Genomic DNA, 18,707 nt, shown 5'->3' on the forward strand with positions numbered 1-18,707 from the left:
ATTCGTTTTCCCTAAAGTATTTGGAATAGCGATAGAATGTAAATTATTGAATCTAACTATTATCGTCCAATTTAAGAGTGAATTGCAGCTAAACACTTGATGTCATTGCTTTTATATAAACGTACTACGACGTGGCAAAGAAATTAATGAATAGAATTTACGATATAAAAAGATGTATGGTGTACTTTATGACTCATTTTATGTGGCTCCAAGACGGTGACAAAAGGAATTTTATTGCAATTGGATATTTGGTTCAAAAGATCTGAAATTTCACAATAAAATCCAAACAATCGCAGCTGCCGTTTTCGTGCTATGATTTATAGTAAAATATCGATTACGCTATTTTGAAAAATTAGGCGCTAGTCAAAGTGGCCAAATTCAACACAAATTTCAAGTAATTCTGTGATGTAATGGAATTTTCTGAAACGAAAAATCTCTGAACGCATCTTCCTTCGGAAGGGAAGTGACGCCGTTTGTCCCAGCTTAGATTATTTGACTGCTCATCACGCTACTAATATATCATAGATTGATCTCCGAATTCAGGGTATTAAAAGGGTTGAGGGATGAATTTCTAGCTATTATCAATCAGTGCATGTGTAACTTGTAGAGGGAAAAATACAGTAATTTCCCGAAGAGTGGGACCTCAATATTCGAGGTTTTGATTTACGTTTAATTAGTACGGTTGAAACGCACTGATATTTGGTCCACGTAGCATATCGGACTCAAGTCGATTAGTTCTTACTTGCAATGCGTGATTCTTATATCTATAGACAATTGCTGTCTTGGGAAAAGTTGTTTATGAGGTCAAGGCCTTTTGGATGGTGGAATGAGAATTCAATACCCATTACGCTACGCCAAAATCTAACATGGAGCATGTTATATAATTGTGAATCAAGAAGGTGCTTGTTAAGATCTAGATAAGTTGTTAAAGATTTTGATAAGAAAACTAATCCCAGGTGAATTTTTGAGACATTTGAGTCACTCATGATGAAGATTATTTGAGAATATCATCTTTTTTGTACTTCGTTTGTATCTCTTTCAGTTTAACGAAGAATATGAAAGATATTTGAAATGGAATTATTAATTTGTCTAGAATTCCCCAAAAGGCCTGGGTTCAATCCCAGTCGGCGCCACCGGGATTTTCTTAGGCATAACATCTCTGATCACGCCTTCCTTCGGAAGGGAAGTAAAGCCGTTGGTCCCCGGTTCATGAGTTGATGGGTCGATAGGCAGGGTCCAGGTGTGGGAGCTGCCTCCCTGGCGTCGGTAGCATTGGTACCTTAGTATGGAAAACAAGATCAACGGAAAATAAATCATAGAAAAAAAAGAAGATTTGAATATGTTTTCATTAGTCACAGTACTAAAATAATAAATAAATGTTCCTAAAATAATAATTAAAAAAGTCCCCATATACTTAAGTTTAAATTACGTTGAAATTCATCACTTACGTCAAACATGAATTCCGTCACATGAAAAAAAATTTACACTGCTCAAAATTAATCCTAACCCGTAATTTTTCACGTTTTTTAAGTGATTTCCTTGCTTACACCATATTCTTTATTTATTTTTTATATCCTGCGATCTCAACTTTTTTATCACTTCTAGATGTCACAAACATTTTAAAATGTTCTCAAATATTTTCCAAAACAAAAAACGGTGTTTGAGATCCGAAAAAATCAAATCTTATTAATTTTAAATCTTAAAAAACGATACACATACCTTCAAATTTTAAAATTGTTAAAGTCTTTGATTCGTACCAAATTACTCAAAATTTGGACATTTTCCGACAGTCCTGATAAAAATTAAGGTTACTCGAATTTAAAAAAAAAAATGCCTTCTTACGTCTGGAATCCTAGAAAACAATTCAAGAACCACAAAGTGGATTATTTGTCCCTGGATCACAATTGTTTCTAGTCTTAGTTTTTTTAAGCCATTTCTTTCAGTTTTCCACATTCGGGGCAATTACACATTCGGTGTCATGGTGCCACAGTAAAATTATAATCGATTACTTTACATTCATCATGTGAATGTGAAGATGAATTTAGTCGAATTCACTTGAAGAAAATATCAAATAATGAGTTTGGTTGTTGCAATGCAATCTTGTTAAATAAATTAGTTGCTTTTGTATTTACAACCATTATGTTCTCACATTCTAAAAAAAAAACTAACAAGGATGCAATTTTTGTTATTTACGTACAGCAAAAGTATGCATCACATTCCTAATCGCCCAGGAAGACACCGTTGCCGGTAACATTGACATTGCATCTTCCGGCTGACAAAAAACAGGTTACTCCAGTTTGCACCCGGAGTGCAACTACCTGGTGCTGCAGTGCGAAACACATGTTTTATGTTTTCACTTTCTTCGCTGCAATGAGACAGTGCGAGTGGCATCAGGTTCAAGGAAGCTGCCGAAGCAATATTGTCAAAAACCAGGTCGTCGTCCACACACGCGACACATCAGTTTCGATCATAATAATAGTTCAAAAGGAAATCGCTCTTAATTGATCATCGAACAGCAATTTCATACCTGTATGCCGAATTGTCGAAGTTCGCTTTAAGGTGTTCGCATCTCGATTCCTACCATTGCAAGCGCGACAAGGAGCAGGTAAAACGCAATCGTCGCAATGCAGCTTCACTCATCTCAACAAGAAGGGTGACTAAGGGACTCACCGGTCGGTACTGAAAGACCTTCCTGGCTTCGGGTTGAAAGGAAACATCAGCAAACAGTAGCAAAGAAAGGAGAAAATAAAGTACTAATTTTTCTTTGATTAAAATTTTTCATTCACATTAAGATAACAATGTTGCACGCGTGTTGTACTACAGACCGCATCCCGAGAAGAGTCCGGGGACTGAAATTATTTACTTTCGCCCAATTTGAGACCCCTCTTGTTGCAGTTTTTTGCACACCACCGACAGAAGGGGACACAAGGTGATGAAAGCACGTGCCTTTTGTTGGTTCTTGGTATGGTTCAGTACGGCTGGATGAGCGCTATATGGAGTTGTAATTTCTCGAGGTCAAGTGTGTAATTTCTTCAAATTTTTAATTATGCTAAATGGTTGAACGGGTTTGGTGCATGTTCCAGCGGGTCCCGTTATTTTTCGAGGTCGAAGGGAGTGGTCGGTAAATAGTCCTACAGTAATGATCAACATATGCATTTCACATGTGCAGTTGATCGATTCGAGTATGAGTTTGCAACGGATAGCAATGCTAGGAAAATTGGATCCTGCTGATATGCAAAAAACGGGTACTTATCATAACTGTACTTTCTTCTTTAGAGTGTAATACACAATTCTACATGATGGAGCTATATGTTATTTACAATTAAATTTCGTTTCCGTTGCTTCAACCTGTACCGAAGCTACACGCTCTATAAGGCTGTACTTACAATAAAGATCCTAAATACTGAATGCTGGTTGATAGGCGCTGACAATGAAGTTAAATAGTAGTACTTTTTGTCGATTTCCTCGTCATTTATCAACGACAAAAAGTGAGTTGAATTGCAAAATTAACAGGACTTAAATAGATGATTGTTTGGGCCCTCAGGTAGCTTAGTCGGTAAAGGCATGGTATTTCTGGTCGAGGAAATATTACGGGTTTGAAATTTTCTCGACTTCCCTGGGCATAGAGTATAATTTGGCTTTTCACACAATACACAATTTCATGCATCGGTTGACATAGAAAATTCACAATTAAAAACTGTGAAAGTGCATTTAGAACACTAAACAGAGAGCAGGCGATAGCTCGAGTACGTTGATGATCGAATAAGAAGAAGAAAAAGAAGCAGCAGTTGCCAGAAATACAGTACGAACATGTAATGGTCCTTCAGTACATTTATTTTTAAAAACTCGTTAAAACTCGAAAGTTGACCGAAGGATGCATTAGAGCGCAATTGAATGTCTTAATATGCTTAAGATTGTAGTCACCATTTAAGTCATCTCGTGACTTGTTCGGGAATGAGAGTTGAATTCGTGACTTACAGTGCTAGAGGCATGGATGCTAACCAGTGCGCCAGGCCCTCCTCCTTATATTCAGAAGATTGAAAGTTGAATTAGAGAAACATGAGGCAAAAGTTCAAGTGGGGCAATAACCTATAGTGAGGTAAAAATTCGAAGTAAACATAAGTAGAGCATAATGCACAAAAATCGCCGTACAAATTTCGGTCCTATTGCATTGCACAGGAGGTTTTTCACTGTTTTGGCCATAAATACGGAAAACCAACACGTCAAAATGACAGCTTGAATTTACAAAACATGATTTATCGCTAGCCTAAAAACTGATAACGTCAGTCGAAGTAAAGATATTTATTTGACTTTTTAATAGCAAGAAATTAATGTCTATTTGATGTACCTAATTTTCATTGAACACACAATTTCCATGTAATCCTGTGGTAGAATTAAACGCAAATATGAGCATATTATTGCAAGTTTGAGCTCATGAAAAAGAAAATATCGTGTGGGATCTCATGTGTTTGAGAAAATCTAGACGATTAGCGGTTTTGAAGTTGACAGAATTTCACAATGTGGGGATGGGATCCCGACAGTGTGGAATCGGAATAGAGATATAAAATCCATTGACAAATGGATCAAAATAACCATTCTTCTCTAGAAATGCTTAGCGGAATGATTTAGGAATTATCTTTGGAATTCCTTTGAGTCTTATCTTAGAATTCCCTTGGAATTATACTACTAATTTAATTGGTCGCTCAAGAAATCACAAGGAATTATCCTCAGAATTTCCTTGGAATTTTCTCCAGAATTATGTTGATACTTCTCTCAGAATTCAATACCCTGGGCCCGGATAAGTTGGCCACTTGTCTGCACCGACTGATAGTCAGGATCTGGGATCCAGAACAGCTACCGGAGGAGTGGAAAAAGGTAATAATATGCCCAGTATAAAAAAAGGGGACAAACTAGAATGTGAGAACTATCGAGCGATCACTATTCTTAACGCGGCCTACAAAGTGCTTTCCCAGATAATCTTTTGCCGTTTATCGCCGCTAGCAAGCAGATTTGTGGGATGTTAACAAGCCGGTTTTGTGGACGGGCGATCGACAACGTTGCGGCAGATCCTCCAAAAGTGTCGTGAATATCAAGTCCCTACGCACCACCTATTCATCGATTTCAAGGCCGCTTATGATACTATTGACCGTGAGAGCTATGGAAGATTATGGACGAGAACGGTTTTCCCGGGAAGCTGACCAGACTGATCAGGGCTACGATGGATGGTGTACAGTGCTGCGTGAAGATATCGGGTGCGTTATCGGACTCGTTTGAAACTCGCAAAGGACTTCGACAAGGCGATGGTCTTTCCTGCCTCCTGTTCAACATTGCGCTAGAAGGTGTTATGAAACGTGCGGGCTTTAACATGCGGGGCACGATCTTCAATAAGTCCAGCCAGTTCATCTGCTTCGCTAACGACGTGGACATTGTCGGAAGAACGTTTCAGGCCGTAGCGGAGCAGTACACCAGGCTGAAACGTGAAGCAGAGAAGGTTGGATTAAAGGTGAATACGTCGAAGACAAAGTATCTGTTAGCTGGAGGAACCGAGCGGGATAGGGCTCGCATAGGCAGAAGCGTGACAATCGACGGAGATGAGTTCGGATGAGTTGTACCTCGGATCATGGGTGACGTCGGATAATAACTGCAGCAGAGAAATTCGTCGGCGTATCATTGCCGGAAGTCGTGCTTACTACGGACTCCACAAGACCCTGAGTTCGGACAAACTTCACCTTCGTACTAAATGTACCATGTACAAGACGCTGATAAGACCGGTAGTTCTCTACGAGCACGAGACGTGGACGATGCTCGAGGAGGACCTGCAAGCACTGGGTTACGAGTGCTTAGGACCATCCTTGGCGGGGTATGTGAGAACGGTGTATGGAGGCGAAGGATGAACCACGAGCCGACACAACTCTATGGCGAACCCTGTATCCAGAAAGTTGCGAAAGCTGGATAGGTACGATGGGCGGGACACGTTTTAAGAATGCCGGACAACAATCCCGCAAAAAAGGTGTTTGCCTAGGATCCGGCCAGTACAAGACGAAGAGGAGCACAGCGAGCAAGGTGGTTAGACCAAGTGGAGCAGGATCAAGTGGGACGATCAAGAAATTGGAGACAAGCAGCCACGGACCGATTGAATTGGCGTAACATTGTGATGCAGGTGCAATCCTGAGGGATGTCGGACCAGGATAAGTAAGTTGATTTTTGCAACAGATGTCGCTAGTAAAAAAAAGTTAAGGCGATTTATGTTTTATGCAGGAAACCAGAAAATGTTTGAAGTAATGAAATTGGGTTGTTAGCGGAATTCTCAAGCTCAACGCCGTCTATGTTTCGTGAAGACTGACAGAATCTTTAAAATCAAGACCAAGTCAAATTTCCATGAAAATTTTGCATGATTCAGACACTTATTTTTTCCTGAAAGATGGCGAAATTTATTGTATCCCGGTTATAATCGAAATTGACGGGCTTTTCCGGAAATTTACACTGTTATGCTTTCATAGGCAGTGGAGTCACTTCAACTTCACTTTACTGGTACACGAAATATTTGAAAGATCGATGAGTTTTCATTTATCAGGATCTTCTAAAGTACTTTGCATAAAAGCTTTCCAAATTTAAACATTTTCTAAGTTTACTATAGAATTTATGAAAAAATAAGAACGAAGGAATAAAATGTCAAAAAGACAGAAGCCCATAGCTCATAACAGAATATTGTTTTATTCATCAATCGTATTCATTTAAATTCACAATGGTTCATTATTCATAATCTTTTATCATAGAAATATTTGTTTTGTTAATTATTCATATTCATATACATAGTGAATTAAGATGTATTCATTAGTTTATTCATATTTATTTATCATACAATGTCACATTATAATTATATTAAAATATTCATGCAAGGGTCTGGCCATAGTACACTGTAAAATGATTAGAAAATCAGCTCCCTATAATTTTAAATTATAAATTTCACGGAACAAGATGTAATGCAAACATATTGAAATAAAAAATAAAATCTAGTTTCGAACTTTCATATGATTAAGAATACAAGTACCGTAAAACTGGTTAACTTACAACTAGACGAGAATTCTGGACGACTAAAAAAAAAACTTGCTAAATTTTGAGTGAATAAATATCAAGCCTGTACAACTTTCGCTCTGTCTGAAATGAGTAAAGATAAGTTATAATTTACCAATGAAACAAACGTAAATTTAGAAATGCTCGTAAAAAAACGTGAAAATCAGAAAAATCGCGTATAAAAAGGCCACGGTTTCAGATGGTTCAAGGTTCCTTGGATTTTGAGTTCCTTGAAGTTCAAAGGCACTATAGATTAGTTCCACACAGATTCGCAAATAGTTTCGGATCGATGTTTTTAGAATTACTTGTTATTTTACACAGTTGTTTATTATTGTCCAACATGTCATTTTACATATTTGGTTCCCTAGTTTTGTAATATATACGTTTTTATAATTTTGTAGTTTATAAAATGTAATAAATTATTTATTTCTCTTGAATATGAACGCAATTTTAATAAATTATCCGGTGAGACTAAAATAAATTCGGTAAATGAATCCCCCAATAAACAAATACCATAAACGAACAATAACCCAAATAGTCGAACTTTTCCACAAATAGTTTTGATGATACCCGAAACACGTCGTTAAGCAAAAGAACCATAACAAAATTATTAGGGTCTTTGTCCAAAACAAACAATGCATTGCTTGATGTAATAAAAGAAGTCAATCCGCAAGTATCCCTGCTTCGAAATATAAACGAATAAAAACAAAGGCAAAATCTCGACACATTAGACATCTAGACAACTAGGAGAAGATCCTTTGCCTTCATCTATGTCAGATACATTTGAAAATTGTGTACAAACTATGATTAATTTTTCAAACCAATGTTATTTTTCATGTGATGACGTTATACAAAAAATTTCCATTATTCTATACAAATCTTATGGAACGTGGAAATTTGTGCAAATAACGGTAGCATATTAGTTAAAAACACGTACGCTGGATTTGAAATTTGCCACTCGAACATAAAACTCGCTCCCTTAACACAACCAATTAATTAAAGTTCGATATATCACTGGTTTTTGCCAGTTACTTCGTGGATGGAATAGCTAGCAACAACCAAGTTTTTTTTGTCTTATTACATGTAACTTTCCTATCCCAGACCAAACGACTTGCTAAGGAATACAATTACCAATTTATCTATACATACAGTGTATCTCAAAATTGATCGTTCAGCTGTGTTTAAATAAAAAAGAAAACGGCTCTAAAAGCACAAGTTTAAAAGATACGTCTCTGAATTTTTGGCAGCTGACTCAGCATACATTTATCAATTATTGTCTCAGTATCAGACATGTTTGGTTGATTTTACAAAAAGTTAGAGTAATTTAAGGACAACGCCTTTTTCTTGAAATAAAATGATCATAACTTCTTGAAATTTTGCTCATTTTTAGTCGTTTATATGCCACTAATTTTACTAAAAATCGTCCACTATAAATCAATAAACCACTGTTTATCCACCAGCCACGATTTAAAAAAAATATACATATTCAGCATGTTTCAAAAATTGTCCTCTAGGATGTACGATCAATTTTGAGATACACTGTATGTTGTAACACGCTTTCAAAGATGAAAATTGTTGCAAGTTACGCCGATTGACGTACATTAAAAACGTATAAACTCATATTTTTTCCAGCTGAAAAGCTCTCGGAACACACCTAGTAAATAGGTTTTAAAAATGTGGAGGGAGTTTCTGGTTAAAATATAAAAAAAAAATGAGCGGTTTAAAAAGCATCCGTTTTTAAATTATGATATCTTCCAATAATCTTTCTCTTTGCTGTGTTTTTAAAACACAAATCAAATATTGAAAAAAATATCAGATTCTAAAACGTGATCACATATCAATCCAAGCGGGTCCAGAGCGTGGGCCCGCTACTATGCTCGCTATGGCTACTTGTTATTAGTAGAGATAGTGCCACCTCCTTGGTTTGGCCCCATTCAAATATATAATTTCTAAAAATTTAAAAATCCAGGTTTGTAGGCCTGCGGGAACCAAGCACTTTAGGGGGAAAAACAAAAATCGATTTCATAGAACTTAAAAAATAATAATTTTGGCAAAGTTTGGTTCAAACCGGTGACATTGATCACTACTTTCGAAAATGTTGTCTTCTGCTGGAATAACCCATACGCTTAATTTTTTGCATTTGTGTTTTTTTTTTCCTGATGGAAAATTTGGATTGTATTTTGTTTGAATTGGAGAAAGAGTCAATAGGTCGCAGCCACATTGAAAATATTGAAACAACCTAAATCGTAAAGGGAAGTTAAATAATCATGTTGGAGTCATGGGTTTTTGGTTCACATATGTTTAATGCTAAAAAACATTTCAAAGATCCAAACTATAAAAAAATACCAAGCGAATTCAATTAATCAATATGAAGGATGAACGGGGTATAATAATGGTATTACCGGATTCTATTTCGTCAAATTATACTGAAAACATTACGTCTCCTCAAGCATCTAACGTCCTGTTTAGAGAATTTTTTAGAGAGCAACTACAGATCCAGTGATTCAGTATTCTTAGTGAAAAAAACGGTCAAAACTGCAAGAGTGAAAGATTGTTATCGCAGGATGGTTTTTAATTCCTGGATATTCATATCTCACAGTTTGGTATTTTGAAAAGCTTAACACATTTTTATAAGTTTTAACTATTCAAGATAATGTGTATGATTATTTAATTTAACTAGCAAAATATCATTTGAACGAAAAATGAAACATTACATTCTTATAGATCTGTAACTTCTGATGAATGTGGGCGTCTTAGTGGAATACCTGTATAATGAGAGAGAGAAGGATTAGTATTTTCCATTTAATTCCACTACTTTATTTGCTTATCCTTGACAGATACGCGTATTTCGTCTACAATGTGCAGTCGAGTATTAGTACAAGACACTGAAGAAGTCTGCACATTGTAGACGAAATACGCGTATCTGTCAAGGATAAGCAAATAAAGTAGTGGAATTAAATGGAAAATACTAATCCTTCTCTCTCTCATTATAGATCTGTAACGCTATTCAGAAGTAATATAAAGTTGTACCCTGAGTACAGTACCTTGATGAAAAAATAAATCATTTAATATTCCGTACCACTCAACCGATTATAAGGTGATGATTGCTTTTATATTGCGTTTTTTAACTGAAAAATGAAGAAAAAAATGCCGCACTTAATCGTCACCGTGTCAAGCACCGAACTGTTGTTAACTCTTTCACGACTCAATTATGTTTCTGCGTTGGGTGGGGTGTAAGTGTATCACCTCGCTAACCCCACACGATGCTATTCGGGTTTGAACATCTCGTCAGCATCAGTCGGGAAAGTGGGAAAACTAGAGGGGTGTAAAGTTTGCTCTTCCCGCAGTCAGTGACTGACTGTGCTGCGCATTGCGTCTAATCAGATAAAGCAGAAATTTTAGAAATAGGCAAAAAACGCGGTAGTGCGATAAATTGTTTGACGATGTTTTAACAACTTTGAGTCGATTTTTTGTCGAACCACATTTGCATAAACAGTGCAGAAAAAACGGATTTCAAATTGGCTGTTTGATCACACCGCCACCACCTTAATCGAGTATGGATGTAAATTTGTTTGGAAAAATTATGATGACTTTTGGCATTGTTGGTAAAGTGGGTTGTGTTTGTTTTTTGCATTTCGTAAACCAGTTGTTGATGGGAGTTTTTTTTTTTCGACGAAACTACTGGAATAATTGACTAATCTGACAACCAACGATTAACCCTTTTATTGGGCAGTATTTTAATCAGCGTTTTTTGTATCGGGGAAATCGTTTGAATTTCCTTGGACAAGTTTAGTACGTACATGATTGGTTTGTACGGCCTCTCTTTCCTTGGTAGGAAATGTGTGTGTGTACGTATGCGGTACATGAGCATGGCATAGCAGAGAAGGTAAACAGCATAATATTCTATGTGAGTGAGGAGTTTCTTGAGGAAGGGTTGCACGTAACAGGCAGAAGAAGTTTTTTTTCTTCATTGATGATCAAGAGTTTTTTTACAACCATTTTTTGTCCTTATGATTTGCATATTTGCTCCAGACTGAGAATCCGTCATAAGCAAGTTCCGAGGTATAGAATAGTTTTTTTTTTTTTTCGTTGGATGACGATCCTTTCACTTTCGATTTCGTTTTATCTAAGACTATGCCGTGAGTCTTTTTGTAGTGCTGCTTTGCATCATCTGTGTTTTTGCTTCCATTTTTTTTTTTGAGAATAGAATAGTTCCTCCGAGTTTTAGATCCGATAGTAAGGGTTGATTCATATGGATAGACAACTGGCGGATTGTTGCCAGGTTTCACCGTGAGAACCACAATGATACTGGAAGTAGGGAGTTTTTTTTTTTTGAATCATTTTGGCCTTTCCTGATCGTGTATTTTTGTTCGATAACATGTCTACAAGATAAATCAGTTCTAGCTATCGAACAACTGATATGAATCGAGATCACCTGGTAATACGCAAGAAGTTTTTTACTTCTTATTCTATTTCATTTATTCGAATAAGCTACCAGCTGCGGTCCCTTGCTGGTAGTCTTCAAATGTCGCTAGGAAAAGCGCCAGGTTTTCAGAGCAATGGGGGCATCCTTCTAAGTAGTCTTTAATCGTGAGAGTAAGGCCCCTGGCAGAGTAAACGCAGGTGACCGAACGGACAAAAGGTTTTATTAATAATTGTCATTCCTTTAGCTGGTCAGCTCGGTTACCAGCTTTCATTCTGCTAGGGGCCTAAGACGGTATTTCGATTCGGATACAATAACGATCAATTCGATAAATTCGTATACTTAGGGACGAACCATAAATGACGTAGCATGTTAGGAAGGTGGGGGTCTGCAGAAGTTGTCAGCCATAAGTATTTTATTAAGTAGTAAAAGGGGCCTAAAATTGGTTCAAAAATATGCTACGTAATTCATGGATGTTCACATGGATGACACACCGAAGGCAAATAAAATAGTATGCCAAAATATGAATCAAAAGCGTGAAATATCCTACGGGTAAATTTTCTAGAATTTGTATTCCTAACTCTCTAACAGAATCAAGCATGGGAAAATTAATTCACAAAAAAAAGCCAACCTCTGACACTATAAAAAGACAACGAATCTAAATTCCACCCAGACAGTTACTCTATACCAGGTATTTTCAATTTTGAAAGAGTTGTGGGCAAAGTGCCAAATGACCACTAACATAGGAAATATTGGCAATAACATAAAAAAAAACCCAAAGATATGATGCTATTATGTTTCCATGTCATGTTGAATATTTCGTTCCAAACTGGAAATTCCAATTTAAAATATCCATCATAGATAATTACACGTTGAGTTCATAGCTATCCTCACTTTCATGCTTTGATTATTCCTTCTTTATGAGCAAGGAAAGGATAAGTTAGGAATAGGCGGCAAAACAATCCGGTAGAACTGGCAAAACTCTACCGGCCGGTTGTGGTGGAATCGATTCCCGGCCGGTCTAGCAAATCTTTGCGATAGGAAATTTCCTCTTGGTAGTCGTTAGTGGTAGTGGTTATGCAAATAAAACTGGTATAATCAATAACCGTGGAAATGCTCCTAAGAATTTGGTTAAGAATGTTGAAACCAGGTAACGAGAGGGAGAGATCGTTATATTGAACTCAAAATGGATCTTAGATCATTATTCGTGAATTCTATTCTACACATTCTTGTTGACTTTCATTCAACACTAAGGTTGCATTTTAGTGAATATTTTGCGTTGTGGATCTACTGTCAATTTTCAAATTATGTTGTATCACTTCACTTTGAACCTTAATATTATTAACTTTTTCAGAACTACTCCTATGTAAATTAATATTTTCATTATTTTCTACTCGGAAATGCCCTCGAATTACATCGGTTTTATTGCAGCTTTCAATAATTAAAATATGTTACAAAGAAACACCTTTTTGAAAAATATCTCATATCGAATTCCCGGATACCTAACTTAAAATGAAATTTAAAAACAACGGAATCGTCTGCAAAATGTACTTGAAACATACATTGGAATCAAATTGATGTATTCACCGTCTTGAATATTGATTGCTAAAAACCTTCATTTCACTAAACCAAACTTCAAATCTCATAAAAACGAAATAAAGAACCAGTAAAGGCATGATAGAGCGCGATCATAAAACCTATACCTAAAGACGTAGAGTCAGAACTGACCACAGCAGAACGTAACAGGCGAGACACTGTGAGAATGTTAAAAATGTTCTATGACAAGTGCAAACCCGATGGGATGAGTAAGTACACATTGGCAAAGATCTAATCATAATAGCGATAAAATCAGTTGGGTTTATTGTGCGTGATTTAGAAAATAATAAAATATAATACATTTATTTAAATTTACCATTTTCAAATCGAAACTTAGAAGAAGCTCTCGAAAAATCATGAAATTAATTTTCTAAAAAATAGTTGTATGAGGATTCTGGGTACACAGTTCGAAAAAGTAGTGTACATTTCTGTCACTTTGATGCACATAAATGGAGCGTCACATAGCATACAAATTCACATTACGGATCGTGTAAATTTATGAGTCATTTAATGAAATATTCTAAATGTTGTATGCAACCATCCATCTTTGTAAGCAATATTTCTTGCAAGTTTCTAGTTTACGTGAAAAGTAAGTTTACATGCTTCAATTTTAGCATGCATGGATATTTACATCACCATTAAAATTCATAATTTTTTGGTGTGTAGGGTAAGAAAGCTCATTTGTTTCCAATTAACTCTAACATTGAAGTAGTACGCGTCCTTCCGATGCTTGAAAAGAGGTGGCTGCTGTTTCTGGGCATCGCTTTCTTCCTATCCACTGTTATTCTTGGCCTTTGGAGGCGAACCAGTCCCAGACTGAAAGCCTCCTTAATAAAAAAAAACTTAACTTAACTTCTTCTTAACCTCACATCAATTTCAACTATCTTTTCTTCCAGTACCTCAACCACTTTCTCTGTTTCCTTATGGTTGGTATCCAACGATGCACCTCCAGCCACTACACCAGCTTACATACTATAATTACTCTGGTCCTCGTTCTTATGTTGCTTTTCTTCTTCCGATTGTTGTTGTGCTTGCTGCTTTCAGGCCTTCAGCTTAGAGCGGGAATTTATCCGATGACCCTCCATCTTGCACAGGAAGCATTTATCCTTATTCCCATCAACAAATATATTTCGCTTCTGATTGAGTAAATTAAGCGAAGAGGGAATCTCCATTTTCACGTACATGTATACCCAATATCTTCCGGATGACACGCTTCACATTATCGTGTTTCCCTAACACCAATGCTGTCGGGAAATACGTGTAAAAGATCATACTATCGCACATAATTTTCAGTTGAATTACACGGTGTTACACGACAAAAAAATACATTGTGGGTTGTTAGCCTAGTCAATAACACCATGCAATCGCATTTGAAATTGTTCTAACATTGAATTGTTATTGTTGAATAACAAATTGAAAGTTATTGTTAAAAATCGATTTTGGGTAAGCTTCTGCATACTACCATGAGTAACTCAATCATTTTTCAACCGATTATTGATTTTTAAGCGGTTTTGGAAAGCAAAAAGCTTTTGAAATATATACACATTTATGGTAATTTTACTGAAATGCGTTGATATTTTTGTATCTTAATATAATTTTTATACAAACAAATCGCATTTTTCTAACTTAAGACGCCATAGAGTGGCCAAAATGTGGGACGTTTGCAACGTCGCCTAACGGCAAAACTTCGAAAATTGTGTTTTTTTTAATACATTTTAAACAAAATTATTAAAGAAACAGTATGTGATAAATTTAAAGCATAGAACTAGTTTTTAAAAGAAGGCAAAATAACATCAAAGACTTCTTGATTCCTAGATCTCAAAATCGTTTACAACAATGATAAATCTTGAAAGAACTGCTCATGTTTAGAAGATGGAAAACTAATCTAAGTTAATGAATTGTTTGCGGTAAATTTAAAGAAAGAACGAGGTTCATTCAAATGAAATAATTATAAATTTAATGAAACTTTCTAATCCTAGTTTTCAAAAAATGTTCACATAAGTAGTAAATCTCGGAATAACTGCGCACGTTTAAAAAAAGATTACTGGTGGCGAAATGTTTTTCGGCAAAATGACGAAATGACCGTTTGCTGCATACATTGGTGGATATCGTTGCTTTTATTTTCAAGAGCGCTTTGTGAGTAATTTTTTTCAACGATCGAAAATTTTCACGGTAGTTTAAAAACCAAAGCACAGCACAATATCAAGTTAGAGAAATATCGTGCTAGGAAGAGATGGTTACTTGCAAAATTGAAGGGACCTTTAGAAACAGTGAGTTAGGGAAAATATGGAACTATGGAATATTAAATGCGGGAGAAATGACATAATTATCATATGTTTTTAAGAGTAGCATAAAAGAAGAAGAAGAAGAATAAGAAGAAGAAGAAGAAGAAGAAGAAGAAGAAGAAGAAGGAAGAGGAGGAGAAGGAGAAGACACGCAATGACGAGGCTCGGTAGATTAGTGGTTACCGTTTCTGCTTACTAAGCAGAAGGTCGGGAGTTCAATCCCAGGCCCGTCCCTTTCCTCGTATTTGTCACTTTGCCAAACTATGTATCCCCATTAGATTGAAATGAAAATTCAGATTAAAAACAGCCTGACACAACTTTTCCTTACATAGAACAGAGCATACTCTTGACCTTATGGAAGAGTTTCGGATATTATTGCAGTTTGAATGTTTCTCATTCTTTGAGTTCCAGCAGTTCCAAAACTTGTGGGGAATCTGGAGTTCTGATGCAAGAATCTTTGGAAATTTTACACACTATTAAGAGTTCTGCGAATAGTTTCATGATTCTCCGGTTGTAGGGGTTCTAATGATCCAATAACCCTGGGGTTTCCCACACGGCGAATGACAACGACCAAAATTTGAGTTTAGTTAACTCATAAATCAAATAAAGTGCAGGAGCTCAGTGATGAGTAAATTTGCCTCATGTTTTATCAGGTTTTTCCTAGAAAAAAATCCCGAATATGAGAAAAGTGAAGATTTGATTCACTCAGTCTATTGGTATTACTCCTAGACTGAATAAAATTTTTGAGGTTTTAACAGGAAACCATGAGGCAAATTTACTCATTGCTGAGTTCCTGCACTCAAATTTGGGTCGTTCTCATTCACCGTGCAGATGATTGGGAGTTTACCGAAGCAATTATCACAGGTAAACAGACATAACTCTCGCAAGTTGATCATCGAACACGCATTTAAAGGTTAATTTAAATATTTCTTAGTTAGTAGCACTGCCCTGGCGCGCATAATCAATTTCCTTGCGTGTGACGTTCGCACACTACCACCATTTGTTTAATCACGTTTAATAATGCTAAATATTGAATGAGTTATGTCTGTTTGTCGGAATTCTTATTGTTGTATTGTATTGAATTCTATGAAGGCAAATATAGTACAAAGGTATAAGGATAGAATTAGTTCCATCTCATCCTGATAACGTTGAGGTACATTCCTCACTCTAAACTATTTTTAAATGGACAACTTTCCGTTTCCAAATTCTGTGAAACTATTCATAGAACCTCCTTAAAAACATCCAGTGCAATTCAATTTTAATGCATTGCTTTAAATATCTCAAGTTTGCGAAATTCTACTACCATAACCATAACCATACAATGGATCGCATCCAAATCGATCACGCATATTCTACCCGCATCCAGCAAGAAACAATCCTTCTTCTCTCGTCTTCCTCAATGTCCACGTGCACGTCGATATGCCAATCACACCAGTAGAAGCTGTAGCAAGAACACGTGATACCGGCAAAGATCCTCATGCGAAGACTGTCTTCTCCCTTCCGATCGAGGGTTGCTGCTCTGGGAGGTGTGGTTTCAGACCCACAGACTTTTTTTTTACTTTACCCACTCGGATAAATCATTCGGAGCATTCGGATACGTCCCGCACTGGGTTTGTATTTGTTCGGATCGTTGTGTGATTTGCTATACGTGGGTCGTGATTTCTGCAGACAAACCCTTCCCACTCTGACTGGCTGCTTGTGCTGTTGCTATTGCTTTCCCTTTCGGAGTCCCATCACCGAAGCGGAGACGACGATGCAGAGAAGTTTTTTTTTTCCTTTCATTTTGGAAGGGATGAACTAGTTACCACGCATAAGATTCTTGCCGAAATCGGTAGGGTTGTAACGGTTTTCACAGCATCCTTTTGTACGATTTTCCGAACACGTTGTGCACCGAATCTTTGCGCCTTCTCTACTCGTTGAACTTCTTGACACAATAATAAGGCGATTTTCAAGACGCGCAAAGATGATGGGGAAATTGATGATTTAAAAAAAAATTAATGATAAAGGCATAAATTAGAAAACTCAACGGAAGGAGATGCTATTTGGCAGTTTGCGAAGGGGTTATTTTTTGGATCACAATTCGACCGTTATTTTTCAGAGCTATACAATACTAGAATAATTAGAATGTTTGCTAAACTTGTTTTATTCATTTTTTTTCCAGTGGTTGAAACATCTACCCCGTCCAACGAAGCTGAACTTCAACTTTACCGGGTGTTGCAGCGAGCAAGTTTGTTGAATTATTATGATACGTTGCTTGAAATGGGTAAGATTTTTTACGCGGATGATTTGGGGTGTGATGGGAAATAACGGTCTTTCCATTCTAGGCGGTGACGATCTCCAACAACTGTGCGAGGCTTGCGAAGAAGAATTTCTAGAAATAATGGCATTAGTTGGGATGGCGTCGAAACCTCTTCATGTGCGGCGACTACAGAAAGCATTGCAAGAATGGGTCACGAATCCTTCCGCTTTCCAAAGTCCTCTCACAAGTATAGACACACCATCACGTCTGACTTACAGTCCTGGTCCAGGTTCAATAGCACGTAGTGTCAGCAATTATCCTACAGCATCCGCACCGACATCTAGCTTTATTACAAACCCTTCATCCAGTACAAATCTGCAACCATCTACACTGGGGCATCTAGCTACTAGCCTAAGTAGCAGTATCAGTATAAGTAGCAACGTGGTCAGTCCTATCGGATCAACCACGGCAAACCCACTTCAGCTGACACCTTGCCTTACTGAAGATCAGGTTGCCAAGATTATTCAAGCAGCTGAACGACTCTCCCGAACCATTCCACGGCACCTAGAACCACGACAGCAAAATGTCAAAAAACGAACCACGCGCGATCTGGAGCAAGTAATCGCCATGAGCGAACACGATCCTCGTCGGATGGAAGAGATTCGGAAGTATTCCGCTATCTACGGTCGCTTTGATTGTAAACGGCGACCTGAAAAGCCGTTAACTCTACACGAAGTCTGTGTAAACGAAGCTGCCGCCCAGATATGCAAATACGTTCCGGCTCTTCTCACTCGACGAGACGAACTGTTTCCACTGGCTCGACAGGTAGTCAAAGAATGTGGATTCGGTCATTCCGCCAGCATTCGACTTACCGGCTTATGGTAATTTTTATTCATCATTATAGATTTTAATCTCCTGTTAAATCAATCTTGTTTTTGCCAACAGCCAAACGCAACCCAGTCGACACGAAGAGTTGGAGACATCGCAGCAGATGAAACGAGCACGGCTGTCTAGCGATACCAGTTCCGATCTGGGAAAGGTACTTAAAGTATATTCAAATCGGTGACCCATGGCTATAGCAACGCTACCT

The 18,707-nt window shown here is 37.1% G+C and overlaps 1 protein-coding gene across 2 annotated transcripts in view; it reads left to right on the forward strand.

Annotated features, from left to right (window-relative positions):
* The window catches only part of nab (NGFI-A-binding protein homolog), a 66,884-nt gene that overhangs the window by 36,233 nt on the left and 11,944 nt on the right, over window positions 1-18,707 (forward strand). For both annotated transcript variants that reach the window (XM_065236319.1, XM_065236320.1), the window contains exons 2-4: window positions 17,540-17,641; window positions 17,703-18,498; window positions 18,563-18,656. In XM_065236319.1, the coding sequence (XP_065092391.1) occupies window positions 17,540-17,641; window positions 17,703-18,498; window positions 18,563-18,656 (992 nt within the window). The remainder of the gene's footprint in view (window positions 1-17,539; window positions 17,642-17,702; window positions 18,499-18,562; window positions 18,657-18,707) is intronic.

This window comes from Ochlerotatus camptorhynchus, unplaced genomic scaffold (assembly GCF_037179485.1).
Source record: "Ochlerotatus camptorhynchus isolate MF236.1 unplaced genomic scaffold, CSIRO-AGI_Acam_v1.1 ptg000546l, whole genome shotgun sequence".
Classification (NCBI taxonomy): Eukaryota; Metazoa; Arthropoda; class Insecta; order Diptera; family Culicidae; genus Ochlerotatus; species Ochlerotatus camptorhynchus.